This window comes from Apus apus, chromosome 2, assembly GCF_020740795.1.
Source record: "Apus apus isolate bApuApu2 chromosome 2, bApuApu2.pri.cur, whole genome shotgun sequence".
Taxonomy (NCBI): domain Eukaryota; kingdom Metazoa; phylum Chordata; class Aves; order Apodiformes; family Apodidae; genus Apus; species Apus apus.
The window spans coordinates 29,796,891-29,816,649 of record NC_067283.1 but is presented as its reverse complement, the minus strand read 5'-3'; the positions used below and the strand labels follow the sequence as shown (position 1 = coordinate 29,816,649).

The 19,759-nt window shown below is 37.2% G+C and overlaps 1 protein-coding gene across 4 annotated transcripts in view; it reads left to right on the top strand.

Annotated features, from left to right (window-relative positions):
• Positions 1–19,759, top strand: part of AGMO (alkylglycerol monooxygenase) — a 194,591-nt gene that overhangs the window by 100,343 nt on the left and 74,489 nt on the right. For 3 of the 4 annotated variants that reach the window (XR_007888514.1, XM_051609488.1, XM_051609486.1), the window contains exons 7-12: positions 1,675–1,740; positions 1,848–1,927; positions 3,262–3,396; positions 3,877–3,993; positions 13,196–13,278; positions 14,423–14,528. Coding sequence is in view for 3 of the 4 variants with exons in the window: in XM_051609488.1 (XP_051465448.1) it covers positions 1,675–1,740; positions 1,848–1,927; positions 3,262–3,396; positions 3,877–3,993; positions 13,196–13,278; positions 14,423–14,528 (587 nt within the window). In the remaining variant the exon portion in view is untranslated. Of the gene's footprint in view, positions 1–1,674; positions 1,741–1,847; positions 1,928–3,261; positions 3,397–3,876; positions 3,994–13,195; positions 13,279–14,422; positions 14,529–15,575; positions 16,589–19,759 lie in introns of those variants that run through there. The other variant, XM_051609487.1, reaches the window with a different exon arrangement.

The window sequence follows — 19,759 nt, the reverse complement described above, 5'->3', positions numbered from 1 at the left end:
ACTAATGAAAAATGTCATTAACATATCATACAAATACAAGTGTATTTAATAAATGCTTTTGGCTCATTCAGAATGCAGAGATAACAAGTGAGAAAGTAATAGAGGAATGGAAGAACAAAATAATTTGAAACAGACTCAAATCACAGAATCACAGAATCGTTCTGGCTGGAAAAGAACTTTAAGATCATCAAGTCCAACCATTAACCTAATTCTATCAAGTTCAGTGCTAGCCTTGTCCCTTAGCACCATATCTACACATCTTTTAAACACCTCAAGGGATGGTGACTCCACCACTTCCCTTGGCAACCTGTTTCACTGTTTCATAACCACTTCACTGAAGAAGTTTCTTCTAATATTCAGTCTAAACCTCCCCTGGCACAGCTGAGACCATTTCCTCTCCTATCTCATTACTAGAGAGAAGAAACTGATCTGCACCTCACTAAAACCTCCTTTCAGGTAGTTGTAGAGAGCAAGGTCTCCCTTCAGCCTCCTTTTATTCAAGCTAAACAAACCCAGTTTTCTCAGACACTCCTTGTCAGACTTGTTCTCCAGACCCTTCACCAGCTTCACTGCCTTTCTCTGGGCTCGCTGTAGCACTTCAATGTCTTTCTTGAAGTGAGATGCCCAGAAGTGAACACAATACTTCAGGTACGGCCTTACCAGTGCCAAGTACAGTGGGACGATCACTTCCTGGTCCTGCTGGTCACACTGTTTCTGATACAAGCCAGGATGCTTTTGGCCTTCTTGACCACCTGGGCACACTGCTGGCTTATATTCAGCTACCTGTTAACCAGCACCCCTAGGTTCTTTTCCTCTGGGCAGCTTTCCAGTCACTATTCCCCAAGGTTGTAGCGTTGCCTGTGGTTGTTGCGGCCCCAGTGCAGGAGCCGGCAGTTGGCCTTGTTAAACCTCGTACAATTGGTCTGAACGCATCGATCCAGCCTGTCTGGGTCCCTCTGTAGAGTCTTCCTACCCTCAAGCAGATCATCACTCAGTATTTATTATAGCCTTAATGTGTAAAGTGTTTATAGCACTGTGTAGACTTTTTAAAAAGCCTGTAGTGCTGTAAGTGTCTAATCCTTAACATTTGCACAAGTACTGGTAATCCTGGAGGGAAACACTCTACTCTTATTTGCTCTGCTGTAAATCCAAACTAATCCTCTGATCCTGATTGGAGTTAAACAATCACTCCAGAGTTGGTCAAGTGTTGTATAGTCACTTCAGACTTGGGAATAGTTAATCAATGTTTCTTTGTTCATACTTTTGATAGGACAGCTTATATTTAATACATACCCTCAAAAACAGAAGAATCAGTTTTCCTTACACTGAAGTTGATAATAATGAAGGCAGGATCAGACTTAGGGCATAGAAGATAGAGACAGCTGAAAGCCATTAATGAGATGATTGTGCATAAATGCATTAAGCATATATTTTCTAAGGTATAACCTGGTGACATTATTTGATTTGTATGTTTGGATCTAAGTAAAAAAAGAGCAATAAGCCTAGTAAGAAAAATAAAAAAATCTAGACATATAAGGAGTGCTGGGTTAGCTACCTTTTAAAATTATTGTTATATTATAAATTGATGCTAATGATGAAGATTTCCCTTCATAATTCTTCTGTGCACATTCTTATATATGCAATTATTGATCTCATCCATTATTTTTATTGTAGGTAGAAATCCTTACTGCATTGACAAAAATTATGGTGGCACACTCATTATCTGGGACAGGATATTTGGTAAGTAAAAAAAAAAAGGTTTTGTCTCTCATGTTTAGATAGTGTGGCAAAATATTGGTATTTTTGAATTTGATTGTTGGTTGTTATTTTTTGTTTTCTTCTTTCAGGAACATTTGAGGCAGAAGACGAAAAAGTTGTATATGGCTTAACACATCCAGTAAATTCATTTGATCCCATCATGCTCCAGGTGCTATAGTTTGTATCACTGACTCTGGTATTTCCAACAGACACTCATGTTCAGAAGAAACTCCTCTCTTAGGCACAGTTGAGGCCATCTTTGCGTTGCTGCACAGTCAATAAAATTATCTACAGTTTCTTCAGCATTTAATTACAAAACAAATATTTCTAATCACTTCATTGAGCATATGCAGAGCTTGTAGTCATCATGAAAATACAGGAACATTAACAATTAAATGCAGTGGCGATATAAGAAGCCTTAGACTGAATGATGCCCATTTTGCCCTAATCCAAACAATGTGCACAGGCAAAAATACATATTTTTTCTGCTGTTTTTCTTCTCTACATATTGCTATTTCATAATCCTGTAGTGTAGTATCTTTGCTATTTTTATATTTTCTGCATATTTCCTGTTGAAGGCAGTCCAGAATGATTTGTGTTGGCAGCACTATATAGCAGCCATCATGGTCTCAACAAAACCTAGAGAACAGGTGGAATACATTTTTTTTAATATTAAAAAACAAACAAACCAAACAAAAACAAACAAACAGGAAAGAAAAAGGAGAAGGAGAAGGAGAAGGAGAAGGAGAGGAAAGGAAAGGAAAGGAAAGGAAAGGAAAGGAAAGGAAAGGAAAGGAAAGGAAAGGAAAGGAAAGGAAAGGAAAGGAAAGGAAAGGAAAGGAAAGGAAAGGAAAGGAAAGGAAAGGAAAAAGAAAAGAGAAAAAGAGAAAAAGAGAAGAAAAATTACTTAGTGTGGTGCTTCCTAGATTTACTGACCCAGGTTTCTCTTAAGATGGATAAAAATTATCTGTTAAATCCTCAGGGGCTGACTGAGGAGTAGTGAAGTCACTGTTGGTTTTTCATGACTATTCACCCAAGAAGGCATCTCAAAGAATGAGAAATTCTACTGCAGGGTGTCTGGACTAGAAGCTGGAAGGATGGCCACAGCCTGTTAAACTATATCCATTCCAGTCAGAAACTAACTAATTTAATTCTTGAGAGTATGTTGTGTCAAGGTCCCGGTAACCAAATTCTAGTTTAAAACTACCATAAATATGGCTATACAATCTTACTAAATACTCTGGATTGATTACAGGAGAGACGGATTTTCCTCTGGGCAGAAGTAATTGTAATCCTCACTATAAACCAAGGTCTTGCTATGGCTCCTGCCTATACCAGTTAAGGTTTCTGAACTTCTGACTGTCTTAATCTATTCCTAATCTATTCTATTTACAGACTTTAAAAAATCATTTATTTGAGAGCTAAAAATGAATTAAAAAATAAAATGTTTTGGTAAATTTTATTTTACTACCAATGAAAAATTCCTTGCTCTTTTTTTTTCAGTGGCGTCCCTTGACTCATATTTGGAGCACGTTTTGGGCCACACCTGGATTCTGCAACAAGCTTTCTGTCATATTCAAAGGGCCAGGCTGGGGACCAGGCAAACCTAGACTTGGCCTTCCTGAGGAAATCCCAGTGGTAAATAGAACATGCACAGGCTTACAGATTTTGTCTAATTAAGTTGGACCCTATGCTACTGGATCAATGTTGAAAACTCTACACTTGTTATTTTAAATTAGCAAATTAGCAGTCATAAAGCCTAGGGGAAGATGAAATGGGAACAGAAACTAAAGGAAATGAATGTTTCAACTGTGCTTTTTTATTTTTATTTGAAAGAAATAATATTTTTTAATTTATCTTTTAATTATTCATTTCCTAAAGAGATTTTCAAAATTGTTCTGTAGAGTATGGTAATCTTTCTTTTTCTTTCCACTGTGAACAGATACATACACAGAGTTACACTGTCTCACCCTAGGCAGTACATAATTTTGATAGCAGATTATTTTTGTGCAATCATCTATTTCCCTTAATCTGTTTTACTTTCTAAGTAAAAAATACTAAGGAATAACAGTGCAGCAGGTAATTGCTGAAGGCTGTTATCTGTTTTGCTTCATACAGATCACTGGAAAAGAAGTTCCCTTCAATCCAAGTCTACCAGTTCATCTGAGTTGCTATGCAGTTGTACATTTTGCTGTACTAACGGACTTGTATACTGAGCTTCTTGGTACCGTGACCGTAAGTAATTCCTGTCTTTATGAAATAGCATCTCATGCTAACACATGGTACTTACCATATTTGAATAATAAAACATGGAGTAGGGGCTCTATGGCCTCATAGCTTATTTAAACTATTATAATGATAACAAGAATCTGAAAAAATAATCACAATGAAAGGGGAAATTTATAATTATCTATCATTAATACATATTTCATATTGTTTATTGAACAATATTTAATAAGTAATTATTTAGAGATTAATGTGCTTAAGCAATTAAATTTAAAAATAATTTTATACAGAAATTGTATGTATCTGCTTCAGTTTTTATGACCTCATGAAAGGAAAAATGTCTCTCAGCTTTGAAACTATGTATATTTTAAGATGTCAAGTTTGGTCATATTGTTAGATGGCAATGATGACCAGGCTTTAGGAGGGAGATTGCAAAGGTTCTGCAGTATTTGCAGGTGGGAAGCTTGGGTCAGCATGAGTTCAGAGGTGGAGGGGCACAGACTCAGGACAAATACTTCACCCACTCTTGAACATACAACAGCATTGATAGAAATACAGCAAGAAGAGGCACGTATTTACCACCTTGTGTTAGGGCTGACAGGGATCTCCTTGGTAGACATGATGTGGTTCTTCCATGGATACCTGTCAGTGTCTGAAGATGAGCCATAAGGCCATCTCTGCCTACAAGGAGCAAGACATTACTTGCTACCACAGCTTCACACTCTTCCAACCTCCTGCTCATTCTTCCTTCCTTGACAACCCTTTCTACTTTACTAAAGCTAAAGAAGCATAATTTAAATGCATTTAGTATTCCCACAAATCAGTGGAAGGCCTACCAAAACATGACAGAATCTTTCAGAATGCCCTTTGGCCTTCTTCTCAAACTCTTTCTCATACCTCCTTGGTTAAAGAGCTTCTTGTGTTTGTGTCACCCATGATGCCACAGGCCTGCTGTCAGGGTGCCAAGGAGCTCTGGGTTCTTCAGCCTCTGTTCATCTGTGAACCTGCCTTGTCCCAGCATGCTTGCGTGGCAATCTCTGGCCCTTGGCCAATGGTGATTATCATCCTCTGCCCACCTCGATGGCCACTGTGGGTCAGCACTCTTCCCACTGGGCCACAGCACTGTCCACTGACTGCCACCTGCCCCCTGCCACCTTTCCCAGAGAGCAGCCCCTCTTGCTGCACCCTAGTGCCTTGCCTATGACCAGCATGTCTTAATCCAGCCAAGAGGCAGTTTTCTAGAAATTAAGTCTCTTTTGTATATTTGGCTGTGCTCATCCATGAAGGATTCCAGAGGATCACAGAGCCATTTCAAAGTTATCAGAAATCCTGTCCAAATGTTGACATTTTGGTCTTCTGACTCAGAGATACCTCTTGGATCCTGGGGCAAGAAGGGCAGAAAAGGGATTCTGCCTGCAATAATTTCTTGGGATATGTAGCAGCAGGCTTATAGTGGCTTTGCCAGCTCTGCATATAAAAGCTGCTACAGCCCTTTTGTTTTTTATTATTTTGGTTAGATGTATTCTGAGTAGCACATCAGACCAGTAGAATGATGCAATTTTTGAGAAAAGTTTAAAGAGTATTTTATGTAGCATTCTTGATACACTATAAAAGCTACCTCAGGCATACTTTTCTGATTGATATTAAGTTATTCTACACATCATGTTCACCTCTGTAAAGGGTCACACTGCAAGTGCAGGGAATTCAGAGTTTACTAACCCATCTGAGGCTTAGTCTATTCTAAGAAATTTCTGAGGACAGGAACTTAAGCCAAAGGTAAAGATAACTACTTCTACTGTATACAAGATACAGTTTCCATGATTTCCAGTGTTCTTATACTCAGAGGAGCCTCTGAAAGGTTTTCTGGATATGCTTCTAGATTTCTACGTATCAGCAGCAAGTCCTGTTTGCAGGGGGATTCAACTGTGGAGTTTTTAGTTGGTTGTTGTTTTTTTGTTTGTTTTGGGTTTTTTTACATTATTGCTGTTGCTTTTAACAGCAAGAAGTAAGGAGTCTGCTTGTGAGTATTTTCCTATTTTTTTATTTTCTCTTTTTGCATTCTTCTGGTCTTGGAAGGAAAAATGTATGATCCAAATTATTTTTTCTGCTGATAACTGCAGCTGTTTAAGTAATAAGGGAAGTTGAAAAATGCACCCAAGACCCAGATGATCATTAAATTCATGCAATCATAGAGGAAGTATCCTGAAAATCCACCGTTTATGAACTTATCATAGAAAAACAACTAGAAAATTCTCTGCACAAAACTGCAGGGTAATAAGGTAGTGAAGAATAAGAAGGAGAGCACAGGGGACTAGAAGCATCTCATCTCAGGACATAAACCTTCAGTGTGGGTGTAGAATGTGCTGGTCCCAAGGCAGAGTTCCAGCATCACTCTGCAGTACAGTGGGGAAGCTGTCATGAGAAGGAAGCTTGTGTATGAATAACTTTACTTGGCAAAAATCTTTCTTCAATATCAGTTTTCCACTACATTGAGTTATGAAATGTCTATGAATACAACTGGAACTTTCTGTCTGGCTATGAATTATGTCATAACTGTGGCATAGCTCCATAAATGGAGAAACCTAACTGTTTTCCTCATTTTTAGGTATAAGTTCCATTTCATAATAGCCACAAGACACAGCACACAGCTATTACATTTCTCAAGTGATTACAGTTGCTCAGTGTTTGGTCTCACGCCCTGTAGAAGTGTTAAATTTCTCTATCCGTAAGAGCAACCATATACCTTCAGTCTGAATGACCTACATTTCACTTATGAAAAGAGCAAAACAAGAAAGAAAAAAATATTTTCCACAGGAGAGAGCATGCAGTGTTTATTTTCTATATAGCAGTCTGTACTACATCCAGAGAATAAAAATTACTTCGGAGCTCTGCACATCTAGATCTGATCCAAAGCTCATTGAAGAAAAGGGATTTGGATCAGTCCCAGAGAGAGTGCTAGGAGTGTAAAACTGCAGTACATTCAAAGCAAAAGTCTCATAGCTCCAGAACTGCATGTATCACATAAATCAAAGTGAAGTGTACTTTAAGCACATTTTGCAGTGTCTTTTTTATTATTGATAGATACTGTAACATTTACTGTGCTTAGAACGCAATGACTGGGACCAGTTTCCATTAGACAAAAAGTAGGGAGGGATAAGTCTCCTGAAAGCTGAGAACACAATTGATGCATCCATGAAGTAGGACATCACCAAGTCCTGTATATAGAATATTGTCGAGAGTTCACAAATTTTTAGGAATTCTAAGTTAAAATATTTTTTTTTAAAGACACCTAACAATACAAATGTCATAGTATTGTATTAGCATTCTTCATTTGAATGTCAAAAGTGTCTGCTATGACAGCAGGGTATCTTATGAAACATGCTGACATCATTCCTTTTGAAGCAGTGAACACATAGGGATGAGAAAATGCATCCAAGTTGTTCTTCAAAAGGAATAAAATAATCTGAGTTCCTTTAAATAGAAAAGTCAATTTGGAATATTTCTATGTTAATCTAAGTATGTTTGGAATAACATGTTTCCTTCATTTAAATGAATTATTTTTTTCTTACTAAAAATCCATAGAATAATAATAATGCTGTGGAATTCTGTTGATTGCAAAGCCATGTACACTTCTTCCCAAATTCTGTAACCCCTCCTTTCATTTTTTAAGGCTCCAAGATATTTTTAAAGCTTTCAGTGAAATAAAAATCCAACAGAAATATTTTTTTCTATTTCATTGCAGCCAATAACCACATTGCAAAGTTGTGGCTGACTTGTAATTGGGGAACCTGCTGTGATCCCACAGGCTTCTCTGTTTATACAAATACTCCAGTATATAAATACTGATTTATATATGCATCCATGTACATTATGTTTAAGTGGAACAAAGATGCTAACACTAATGAAGGTGTAAAAGACACATTCATTCTTTTCACACTGCAACTTGCAGTGTGCAGATTTAATATATGATGTTTAGTTTAGTGATATAACCAACTGACTATTTTGTTGATTTTGGTAGAGTAATGCCTAGAAAATGGATGCCTCAGCTGCCAGCATCCACTTCATAGGGTGATACATGTTTGAAAGTAAATAAAAGAATCAAGGCAGCATGTAACTATACCACTGGAGCTGTAAAGAGAAAGTTACGGAAGCAAACTAATAATGCTAAAATGTATGTTAAGTGGCTGGTTTTCTAAAAGCTGTTATTCCCAAATGGCATCATGGTGTATTTCACTGCAAAGTTCTTGGTAGTCCTTGACTAGGAGCATAAATGACAGAACGTATTTTTTTGCTGTAGGTGACAGCAGTGTGTGTATCTACAGTTAAGGGAAACTTACACCTTCTACCTCCATGGTTCCTAGTAAGGCCGAAGACTTAAAGTGAAAAGCTGCAACACTGACAGTATTGTGGCATTACAGTGTTGTGCATTTGTGTGAATCTGATGATAGCACCAGTTTGCAGTTAACTGATCTGCAAGTTATGCTTTGGAGTCCTCCAGTCCTTCACATTCTGGGCCACAGATGGCATTGGACTGCAAGAAGTTTTACAAACAGCTAGTGTTCAAAATGTTTTGGTTCAAGTAGGAAAGCATCTGAAAAGACATGGAAATTGGCCTGAAAAACAGAATCTGTAAAATACGATCCTACCTGGCTCAGTGTTTTAACCATTTAAAGATAAAGGCTTGTTTATACTTGAGTTTGATTTTCCTAAATTATAAGGTTACTTCAGTTCTTCTGACTTACTAACATACTTTAAAATGTTTTTCTATTCTCATTTTTTTTTTGCTGAAAATCCATGTTTAAACTGAACTGAAATATATTAATTTCCTTTCAAGTTCTTAATCTATGGTTATTTCTTCAGTGGTTAGATAAATGTGGAGAGTCAAATGACAATTCCAGGCTCCAATTCTGCACATCTTATAGAAAATGTTTAAGAGAAGTTTGCAAGGTCACACTGCAAATTCTTATATTCATTCTTTTCTTTGTGGAGAGAAAGCTGCAGTGTGAATGAAAATATTAGAGTGTCTATAATATCAAGCTTATAATTTTTCAAGGTCCATCACCAATATAACAGAACAACAATAATTAAAATGGTTATTGTTTCCTGAAATTATGTTAACTTTAAAAGAGTATTTTTAAATTTTTTTCTACTCTTCTAGAAATGGCAGTTAAAATCTGTCTTTAAGCAAAGAAAAAAAAAAGTTATGAGTGAAAACACTACTAAAATACAAACCTAAAGTGTTTGCTTCGGAGAAGTGTTTTCATTATCCACTCAAATCCAGCTCTTCAGTGTAGGGCTGAAATTTAGTCTCTAGACTTGCTGACTAGCTAATGGCAAGACAGAATAAATCAGAAAGTTCTGATTACAGAGAAAGAATTACTGGGTTTAAGGCACTTCAGTAAAGGTACTTTAAGGAAGGTAGAATGAAACAGCACTTCAGTTTTCTGAAACTGGGATCACAAGGAAACCCAGGTGCCAAGGACTTGGTGACTGGTTGTCTAATGCTAGCCAGCTTGGAAACACTGGGAGGCCAGAAAAGTGTAAAATCCCTTTAAATTGGAAATTGGAGACACTCTCATTAACTGATAGCAGGTAATGCTGGATCCTTACTGATGACAAATATTAACATTTGTTCTCTCAGAAGTATTGCAGGTTCATTTTTTTTTTTTTTCATAAAATGTGATTTCAGCCATAGATTGTACAGTAGGAATTACATGTCATTGCTTGAATTTTGGATTTGATGTTCAGTTCTCTTTCCTGCATAAGGGCAATACAAAACCTTAAGTTCCTTTTCTCAGAATAGTGCCCTACCACTGTGGGAATATGTTTAAGGCAATCTGTAGAAGCTAGTCCATTGCACTGGAAACAAAAAGCAAAATCAGATCCACCTGGCCAGGATTAGGTTTAAAAACAGGTGGAATTCTCCAGCTTAAAAGTGAGGACAGTCTCTAAGGAGTCAAGTCTTGAATTCCAGTTCTAGTTCCCTGGCAAACTCCTTTATTTGACAAGTAACAATCATTGAAAAACATGTCAAAGCATTTCTAAGAAATTTAGTGGTGATTTCCTTTTTGCCTGTGCCAAATAATGTTTTTCTTTGCTCACTTCTTGAATTTTTGTATGACCCAGTTTCTACAGGAAGATGGAGTAGGAGTTGAAGTTACTGTCCCTAGATGAACAGGTGAAGAACTACTCATTTTATTGAACTTAAAGAGAGTCTGTGCTTGATTTTTATAAAAAGGTTTTGTCCAGAAATCTTGTCCCTTCAAAACAAATTGCTTCAGATTAACAATGGAGAGTGTTTTACAGTTAGGATATCTGTGGGATTTTTGGATTCTAGAAACTGAAGTTTTCAAAAAGAGCACCCCTAATTTAATATTTTATTTACAAATTTTAAAACTTGTATCTGGAATTTGCAGTGTATTCCAAGTGATACAAACTATGATACAGGATCATAAGCCTGCCAGAGCATTTTTTGCTTTCTTGACTTAAGTGACAGTCTCAGCCATAACTGCTATACTGAGTTCCCTCCCAGGATGCAATGTCTAGCTCAATATCCTATCTCCTGTGGTGGCTGATAGCAGAAGTCCAGGTTAAGAGCATAAGAAAATTGAAAAGAATATCCTTTCTCATGCCTACATGTAAGTAGATGATGGTGGTAGTCATCAGTCTGAGGTTTTTTAAGTTTATCATAAGGAGGGCTAGAACAGATTGGAAATGTAGCAGTGCAGTAACGAGTTTGGTCTATCCTGGTATAAATCTGTGCAACAGTGGCTTGACAGGTGTCGGTTGTGAGAAGTGTGATCTGGTTTGTAAACTGGGGAGGCTGCTGATTAGCTCACTCATTACTGGGATTGTGTTTTCTTCATTTAATAACTGTTTGTTAAGGATATCTAAGTAGGTGCTTGTGATTCCTTAGTAAAACAACAGAAACCTACCCAGCCTGAGCGTGTGGTTTGATGTGTTTTGCAAACATGGGCACTGTAAGTTCACACAGCTGTAAAACTTGAGAATATCCTCCTGTGGCCTCCCACGTTCACAGATACTTACCTTAGATCTCTTTGAGGGGTAGGGGCCACCACTAAAGTAAAGTGGCCATGCCACTGAGTGGGATTTATTGAAATCAGGGCAGGCATTCATAGATTTTATTTTTTCCAATGCCTGCATTTTTGAAGTGCAAGATGCTGTTAATAAACCTTATTTCTGTTGAAGCCAGAAAGGATTCCTATAACTCAGCAAGATCCACTACTTTTGTTTTGGGTTTTTTGTTATTTTTTGAATGCAAAAACAAAGGCTTTTCAAAACTAATATTTGAAAGGAAGTCAGGGAGGGAACAAGAAAACTGATTAAATATTTGATTTTCAAAGGCAGCTGTGTAGGATACAAAACATATTTAATAAATGAAAAGAAAAAAATCAAACTTCATAATGAAAAAAAAATCTCTTTTCCTGAATTTTCTTTGTATAATTTTTATTTTTAAGGACATAAATCCTCATGCTGCTTTTCATCCAAGAATTGACATGCGTGTTAGTGTTTTAAGGCTGATTGAAGTTCATGGTATGAGTTAAAGATTTTTGCTGAATTTGAAACGATATATCAAGTTGTCATGGAAGGATGACATTAATTTTCTTTCTTCTTAGATATGTTTAGATTGTAATGTCATGTGAATTCTTATTCTCACCAATGTATTGCTTTTGTTATCCATTGGTATTCATAGATGACTACTGTAAAGACCTGCTAACATAAGAGAACAAAAAGAACAGGGTAGGTGGGATTTTTATCTAGAAATTGATTTATTCCCTCTTGGGTAAAGGCATAAGGGAGTCAAGTAACTTGGAGATGACACCTAGTGTAGAAGGGAATAGCTTAAAAATTATTTTGGAAATAGATAATTCAGGAAACAACTGTTTGTTTGTTACTCCAGGTAAGTGTACTATCCAGAGCAGGTATTTTTGTTTAAAGATTTAAAGAAACAAATCACTTTAAAAACAATGTGGTGGTTTGACCCTGGCTGGATACCAGGTGCCCACCAAAAGTTGCTCTATCGCTCCCCCTCCTTAACTGGATGGGGTAGAGAAAAGATATCTCAGGGCTTGTGGGTCGAGATAAGGACAGGGAGATACCGTTCAGCAGTTACCACCACTGGCAAAGTATACTCAGCTTGAGGAAATTAATTTATTACCAATCAAATTAGAGAAGGATAATGACAAATAAAACCGAATCTTAAAAAACACCTTCCATTCACCCCTCCCTTCTTCTTAGGCTCAACTTCTCTTCCATTTTCTCTGTCTCCTTCCCCCGAGTGGCTCAGGGGGAGGAGAGAGGGTTGCAGTCAGTTCATCACGCAATGTCTCTGCTGCTTCTTCCTCCTCACACTCTTCTGCTGAAACGTGGGGTTCCTCCCACAAGAGACAGTCCTCCACAAACTCGTCCAATATGGGTCCTTTCCATGGGCTACAGTTCTACATGAACTGTTCCAGTGTGGGTCCCTTCCATGGGGTATGATCTTTCAGGAAGACTGGTCCAGCATAGGTCCCCCCAAGAGGTCACAGGTCCTGCAAGCAAACCTGCTCCAGCGTGAGCTTCTCTCTCTCCATGGGTCTGCAAGTCCTGCCAGGAGCCCTCTCCAGTGTGGGCTTCTGACAAGGTGACAGCTTTCTTTGGATGCATCCACCTACCCTGGCATGGGGTACTTTATGGGCTACAGGTAGATACCAGCTCCACAGTGGGCCTTTATGGGCTGCAGGGGGACAGCCTGCCTCACCATGGTCCTCACCATGGTCTTCACCATGGGCTGCAGGGGAATCTCTGCTCTGGCACTTGGAGCACCTTCTCTTCCTTCACTGACTGTGGTGTCTGCAGAGCTGTTCGTCTCATGTTTTCACTCTCTCCAGCTGCAATTGCTGTTATACAGGTTTTTTCACTGCCTTAAATATGTTATCCCAGAAGTACTATCACAGTAACTGATGGGTTCAGCCTTGGCCAGTGGAAGGTCCATTTTGGAACTGGCTGGCATCGACTCTGTCAGACATAGGAGGAGCTTCTAGCAGCTTCTCACACAAACCCCCTCTATAGCCTCCCACTACCAAAACCTTGCCATGCAAGCCCAATATAAGCAGACACTGAGTGAGTATGTTGAAGATACTGTTGTGCTGAAGCTTAATTTCTCTTCAGAAAATTACTGTAAATTAATTAAGTGTCTGCTTTTTAACAGATGTTATCACAGGGAACCATTCTCCTGAGAATTGGCTTTATCATTCTGTCCCTCACCTCTTTTGGACTACTTCTGGAGAACAGGCAAGATTAAACACACTTTTTGTTGCTGTTGTTTGGTTGGTTTTTTTCTCTCCATATGCATAATTTATTATTATATGAAAATCTCAAGTGTGTAAAAAGTTATATTGGTAAAGAAATACAGATACACTTGGGCACTTAAGTTGCAGTCAGTTGGGTAGAAAGGAACACATTAATAGCAAGCCCCTAAACCCAGGAGTGTTCCCATAGCAATTAGTGTCTATATCTACATTGTCCCTTGCAGAAAAGTTTTGGGGCAGGCTCCTCATGTCCCTCTCTATGCCTGCATTTGTTGGGCTCAGATCTCTGGTTCTGGGACACTGACAGGCCAGTGAGACCTACAGGTTGTCCCAAGGCACTTCAACCTCAAACTGCAGTCATATTGTGTCAGTCCTGTGTAGCATGCCATAGGTGTCAGATACCCCAATGAAAAGAGCACAGTATAGCTCAGAATAGACTCAAAATCATGTGAAGGATGGTGTGGACTTAAGACTAAATGTAATCTGTATGGATTCAAATCAAACTGGATCTTGAATACACCAACCCAGTGAAGGGTACACTATGGAAGTAGTCTGTTTGGGCACTGTGACCCTACAGAAGAGTAAATAGCACATAAAGTTTATTAAAGAGAAACTGTTTGCCCTAGTAGAACAGAAATGTGGAATAGAAGCCTCCTTTGAGTTTGAGGTGCCAGTTCTGGTTTGTAGCTGCTGTTCATTATGTTTTCAGAAAGGAGTATTTCAGGAATATTTTAATACGTTGATTTCAGGATGGGTATAAATCTGCCAAGATGCCAGAGATGTGTATAACTTAGGGACTCAAAGTGAATTAGTAAAATCTTATAGACATAAACCGATGAAAAGATTCTGAACTACTCATGTAGCAGTTTTCTGAATTTTGTTGTTGTAATATTGAGATCAAAAGACAATAGCTGTATATACAACTATATTTCTGTGAGCGTACAAATAGTTTCTGAGTATGTACACTCTCACCCCCAGCATGAGGTAGATAAAAGCTGAACTGTAAAGTTAAGAAAGATGACTTGGTGTAAGTAGAGGACATCAAAGATTATTTCTACATTCTCTTTTTCAATTAAGTTAAAAAAGAAAAAGACTGGGTGTTAATCTGAATTACTTCTTGTTTCTAGGCCCAAAGCAGGAATTTTGGAAATAACCCGCTGCTTAGTCTTCATAGTTGTGTACAAACTTGGCTACTTAAGGAGTAATTTGTCTTCCTTGGGCTACACATACGAGGTAAGATGTTTATTTTGAAATGTCTATGCTGATGACTGTGTATTTACTTATCTTTTTAGAAGAAACACCAAACTTTTATATTTTGCTCACTTATTTTTAATTGTACTATTTGAGTAGAAAATGGATATTTTTTTTTTTAATATCTCTTTATTTCTCACTTTTTATGATTAATTTGTAAGAAAATTATTTGGGTTTGCTACAGAGATGCAATTTATATCGAAAAAAAAAGTTGCAAAAGTGTGTATTTATCATTTCCTGCAAAAATAATATGGCCATATGCTTTGAAAAGAATAGAAATACTTATTTAATTTTAATTTATTAACTCCGTTTTCATGGGGCAAATCTGGATATGCTTGGAGACTGGGAGGCTCTTAAAGTATTTTTTTCGTATTTACACTGTACCTCAGAAACAGACTTTTAGCTATTGGCAAAGACAGGATACTGAACTAAATTGACCTTTGGTCTGATTAAGTATGGTTGCTTTTGTGTTTTAAGGAGCTGTTTTTATCTTGATTGTAACTTCTGCTTTTTTAATATACCTTTTTCTTTTTTCAGTATAGTTGGTATTTTGTAATAATTATTTTAATAGTATCTGAATTAAATAACATTGAATCATTAATATGTTTCTGATCTGAATTACATTCCCAAGCTAAGTAGTGCTGATTACCTCCAAAGACAGTTGCAAGGTTATGAACAGTAACAGGACGGTAACCAGAAAGTTCCTTTTTGTTAAAACATTTGGGACTAAGACTTAAACCAAGTTTTAAATGGTTCCTTTGACATGAAACATCAACAAAATTTATTGCAACTCTCCTAACTGGAGGTTTCTGCTAGTGGTGCTGATTCTTCTACTTTTCCAAGAGATCAGGCAATAGGGGAATGGGAAAATATCTTATGCTACTGTGGGTCTTTTTTTTTTTCTTTTTTTTTTTTTTGTCTTTACCTGGGGTAGGAAACAATAATTACTGGATAACATTTAGGGCTATATAAATTACACTGATCAAGAATTGTTTTTTATTTTTTCCCCATATTTCTACATTGTCAAAGTTTTGGTGTTTAACTCAAACAGTTCCTGAATTCCTTTGATAAGAGCCTGCCAGAACTCCGCAGATATTTTGAGGATTTTACTTGCTTGCATATCTTTTGGAAAATGTTTTTATTATTTATCAAGTAGCCCTATTACAGTAGATAGACTTGAAGCAAAGAATTCTAAAATTTTGTGATTAACTCTATAGTGCTGGAGATGTAGCTCTCAAGGTTGAATTATTCTAACTGAATTTGGGGAGAATTATATGTCAAAATATACACTCTCAATTAAAAAAAAAAAAATGTTCTTGCCTTGCTGAAGTGTGTGTGTGTATATGTAAAAGTATCTCTTACTATGAAATGAGAAAAAGTAAAAGTAGCGGATTGTTATTTCTAGTTTTTGTAGCTTCCTATTCTGCCATGAAGTTCTTTAAAGGTATTTGTCAATAAAATTTTAACTTCTTTGCCAGCTCAAGTTCATCCACACTGTACTTTCCTAACTTTTCTTTTATCTAGTGTTTATCTTTTATCCTTTATATTATACTTCTCTGATACTCTTTATTCAGTCCTTGTTTTGGCCATTTTTAACAAGCAATAGGAGTGACCTGCTCACATTTGGGTTTTTTAAATACTCAAGGAATAGGTGTCTTCCAAATTGTTTGTTGTTGGTAATGCTTCTGAATAATGCCAATATGGCAATAATGGAGACTTACATTTTATCATAAATCAACAAGTTTGTGATATTAATAGCTTTTGTGATGTTTATGATGAACTTCAAAGGGTTCTCAGCTTTGCTGTAAATTATGTACTTGAGCTCTCAATGCATTATACAAGTTCTGGATTCACTTCAGGAGTTTTCTTAGGTGGGCTATATTGTTATAATGGGATTTATGATTTTTAAAAATGCCAAATATTTGTTAATTCATGTTGAAACAAGTCTTGAAGTATTTATAATTTAGTTCAAGATTGACCTGATCATTTTGAACCAACAGATACCGGAAAGCATAAATAAATAAATAAATAATTTTCTCAGACATCATGTCTAGAATTTGTTCTAAAAGTTGTTTCTGTATTGTTCAACATTCAAACAGGTTATCTGTCCTTCACAGTATAATAGTGTAGATAACTTAAAGCATCCTATAAGGCCCATAATCCTAGATCTATCTCATAAGCAATTTTTCTTATTTTCTGCTACATATGTCCTAGTAATTTTATGTGCTTAGGGATGAAGAAAAATAAACTGCAAGAGTGATGGCACTACTCAGTGTGTTTAGAATTTAACAAACATTTCTGATACAACATTCTTAAATTAATGTTGCACACTGCAGCAGATAGGTACGAGACTTGATTTTGCCATACAGGCAATGTTGAATCATTAGTGGAAAAGTACGTGAATCCTGCCTATACATGTAATTTTTTTCTGGGACTATTTCATATGTTCATATTTCTCATTGATATTTTAGAACCAGTAGATAGATTTCAGAACTAAATATCTTTGCAGTGTTATCTGCAGGGTACTCTAACTAGTAAAACAATGGTAATTTAAACTGCAGCTGTTTCCATTTGGCTCATAAGAAGGTCTGACAATCATCAGGACTGCTGCATGAGAGGAAGGCCTTCTGGGTGAGAACTAGAAGAAAAATACAGAAGAAATGAGAGAAAACTGGGCAGTAGTGAGAGGGGAGTAAAGAGAAGAGGAAATAAGAAGCCTTTCTCATTTTTCCATTAAATTATCTCAGGTGGGTGTGAAAAAAGCAGCTAAGGATTGCAATTCCAGCAGCAGGAAAAAGTCTTGTCCTGTGGCTTCAGGCTCTTGCCCTCACTGCCCAGCTAGCTGGGCTGACCAGCTGGTCTGACTAATGCAGCCAACAATTTTTCTTCAGATAGGTGAGTTGCTGCAACTTGCTGTGGAGCAAGAAAGTTTCCTAATGCTGAAGTCCAGGGAAGGTGGTAATAAAATGAAGCTGGAGGTCTGTAAGAAAGAAGGACTTTAGCTAAAGCTGCATGTTTGTTAACTGTATCCACACTTTAGTAATTACAACACTGAATCTATCAATACTTCGAAGCTGTGTGTTACCAGTCTTGGTTCTATATGAAAACTGTGTTATTCTTCTGGTCATGTAAAGGTATTGTTCTGCCTACTACTGCATTTGAAGTCCTTTCAAGATATACTCCTGGGGGATCTCCTGGTGCACTTTTCTTCTCCAAATGAGACAATAATTTGAAGTTCTCAGAGTTATAAAAGTGACCTACTTTTTCTTACGGGAGGTGGAGGAATACATGTTTCTCAGCATGCATTTTCTGTTCCTTGTGCTGTATGTATTTCATAAGGATTATTAGGTGAAAGAAGCAGGTTTTTTAGTTTTTATTTGGATTTTATTTTTTTTTTAAGAAAAAAAGGTGGTGATGTTTGAGGAAATGTTTAGATCCTAAGAAAATTGTTTCTTGGAGGAAGTCATTGAAAACCCTGATCATAGAGGCAGAGATACTGTATTTGACTGGTTATAGACAGTGAATTGAGGAACTAATATATTTCTGCTTGAGGATCTGTGCAGCCAAATTCTATACTAGTTAGTTTTCTTTAGGCTGATTACTTCATGCCTGTGTAATGTGATGATCATGTGTGTTACTAAAGCCAAATCGTTTTCTGTCAGACTGAGCCCGAGTCTCCTAACCACCTGGAGGCAGCAGAAAACATTGCTTGTATGCTCAGTTATGTGACAGTTCAGCAGGCATGATATGTAAAAATAAATCTGTGATGATGGTGAACCTCTTCAAAGCGTTTCCATCCAACTGCTCTGGTTTGGCATTGGCCAGCATATTCCATGAGCTGACTTTGGTCAAGCACTGTCTGTTACTTGACAGTGGTACTAATGAGGAGCAAGTAGAAATGAGAGCCATTGACATGTTGTTGGAACTCAAATATTTTCACCAATGCTCACAGTGGCTGCAACTCAGTACTGAGAAAGACTCTTCAACTAAGGGGCTAAGACTGACGAAGCTGGATGAGGAAATACAGATCTCCATCTTGATGTGCTTATTAGTCTTTTACCTTTGTTTCTGTTCAAGCACTGTATCTGAAAGTAAATCTCTTCACCCACACTGTCCTGGGCTTCCTGGCTATGAAAGCATTGGCAGAAGTATTAATGTACAGATAGGGAGGAAAAAAATCTAGGAAAACTTTAGTTGGGGAAAAGAGAGAAAAAGAGAGATTGTATACATGTGATATTTTAAATTAAGAACTTGCTTTCATTTCTGTTTTATGTGGGCATGTGGTGCATTAGAAATACAACCAACTTTGGAAGAGATATAAAATGTTGTGCTTCAGGGTATAACGTAGCCCTTAACTAATGAAGGCAGTAATGGACTTTGTTGTGGTCAAATGTTTTTTTTACTCCTTCAGAGTGTCTAAACTTGGTAGATGCAGCTGTTCCAAGCACTTTTGGAGACAGTATTCTGTACCAACTGAACTGCTTCTCTGATCTTTGATGCAATTCTGGTATTTCTTACTAGTGTGTCAGCTCATGTGTCTGGATAGAATATATAATATCTCTTTAATAAAGAACTGATTTTCACTGTATTCTGAGTTCTATAACAGTCCCTCTTAATGTGATGTATTACCACGCTACTTATTTCTCCTTTCATCATACAAAGACGTGCTGTTGCCTCACTTGCTTCTTAGTGTAATTTACCAGCGTTGGAATACAGACTTATGAGTACTGACTTAAACCAAATATTTACTCATAAGAACTTATTTCCACATCAATGATAGTTTTCTGCTATGGAGCATTTTTCCTCGGTTCCTCACTAAGACGATCTGTGCCACATTTCAAAGAACAGCATATCCCATATTTGGTTTCCATTAAGGTGAAAGCTCCATGCCCTGTGCTATGATTTACAAGCTCAGCATTTATGCAGTTTCTGTGCCCTAACTAGATTGACTGGTGTATTTGAAATGTATTTTAGAAATGAAGCTGAGGATGGAAGGAAACTACTGACTTATGATAAAAAGCCTTGTCAACACACATGGAATTAAACAAACACAAGTTGTAATCTGTATTTTCTATGTTAACTTCATTCAGAAAAGTCCTCTATACCATGCAGTGTAGCCCAGGGACTGGACTTTTAATATTCTTGACAGCTGCCCTAAGGGGAATAATGTCCCTTAGAAAAAGTCACAGTAAAATCTGGCAGTAGATTAAGTT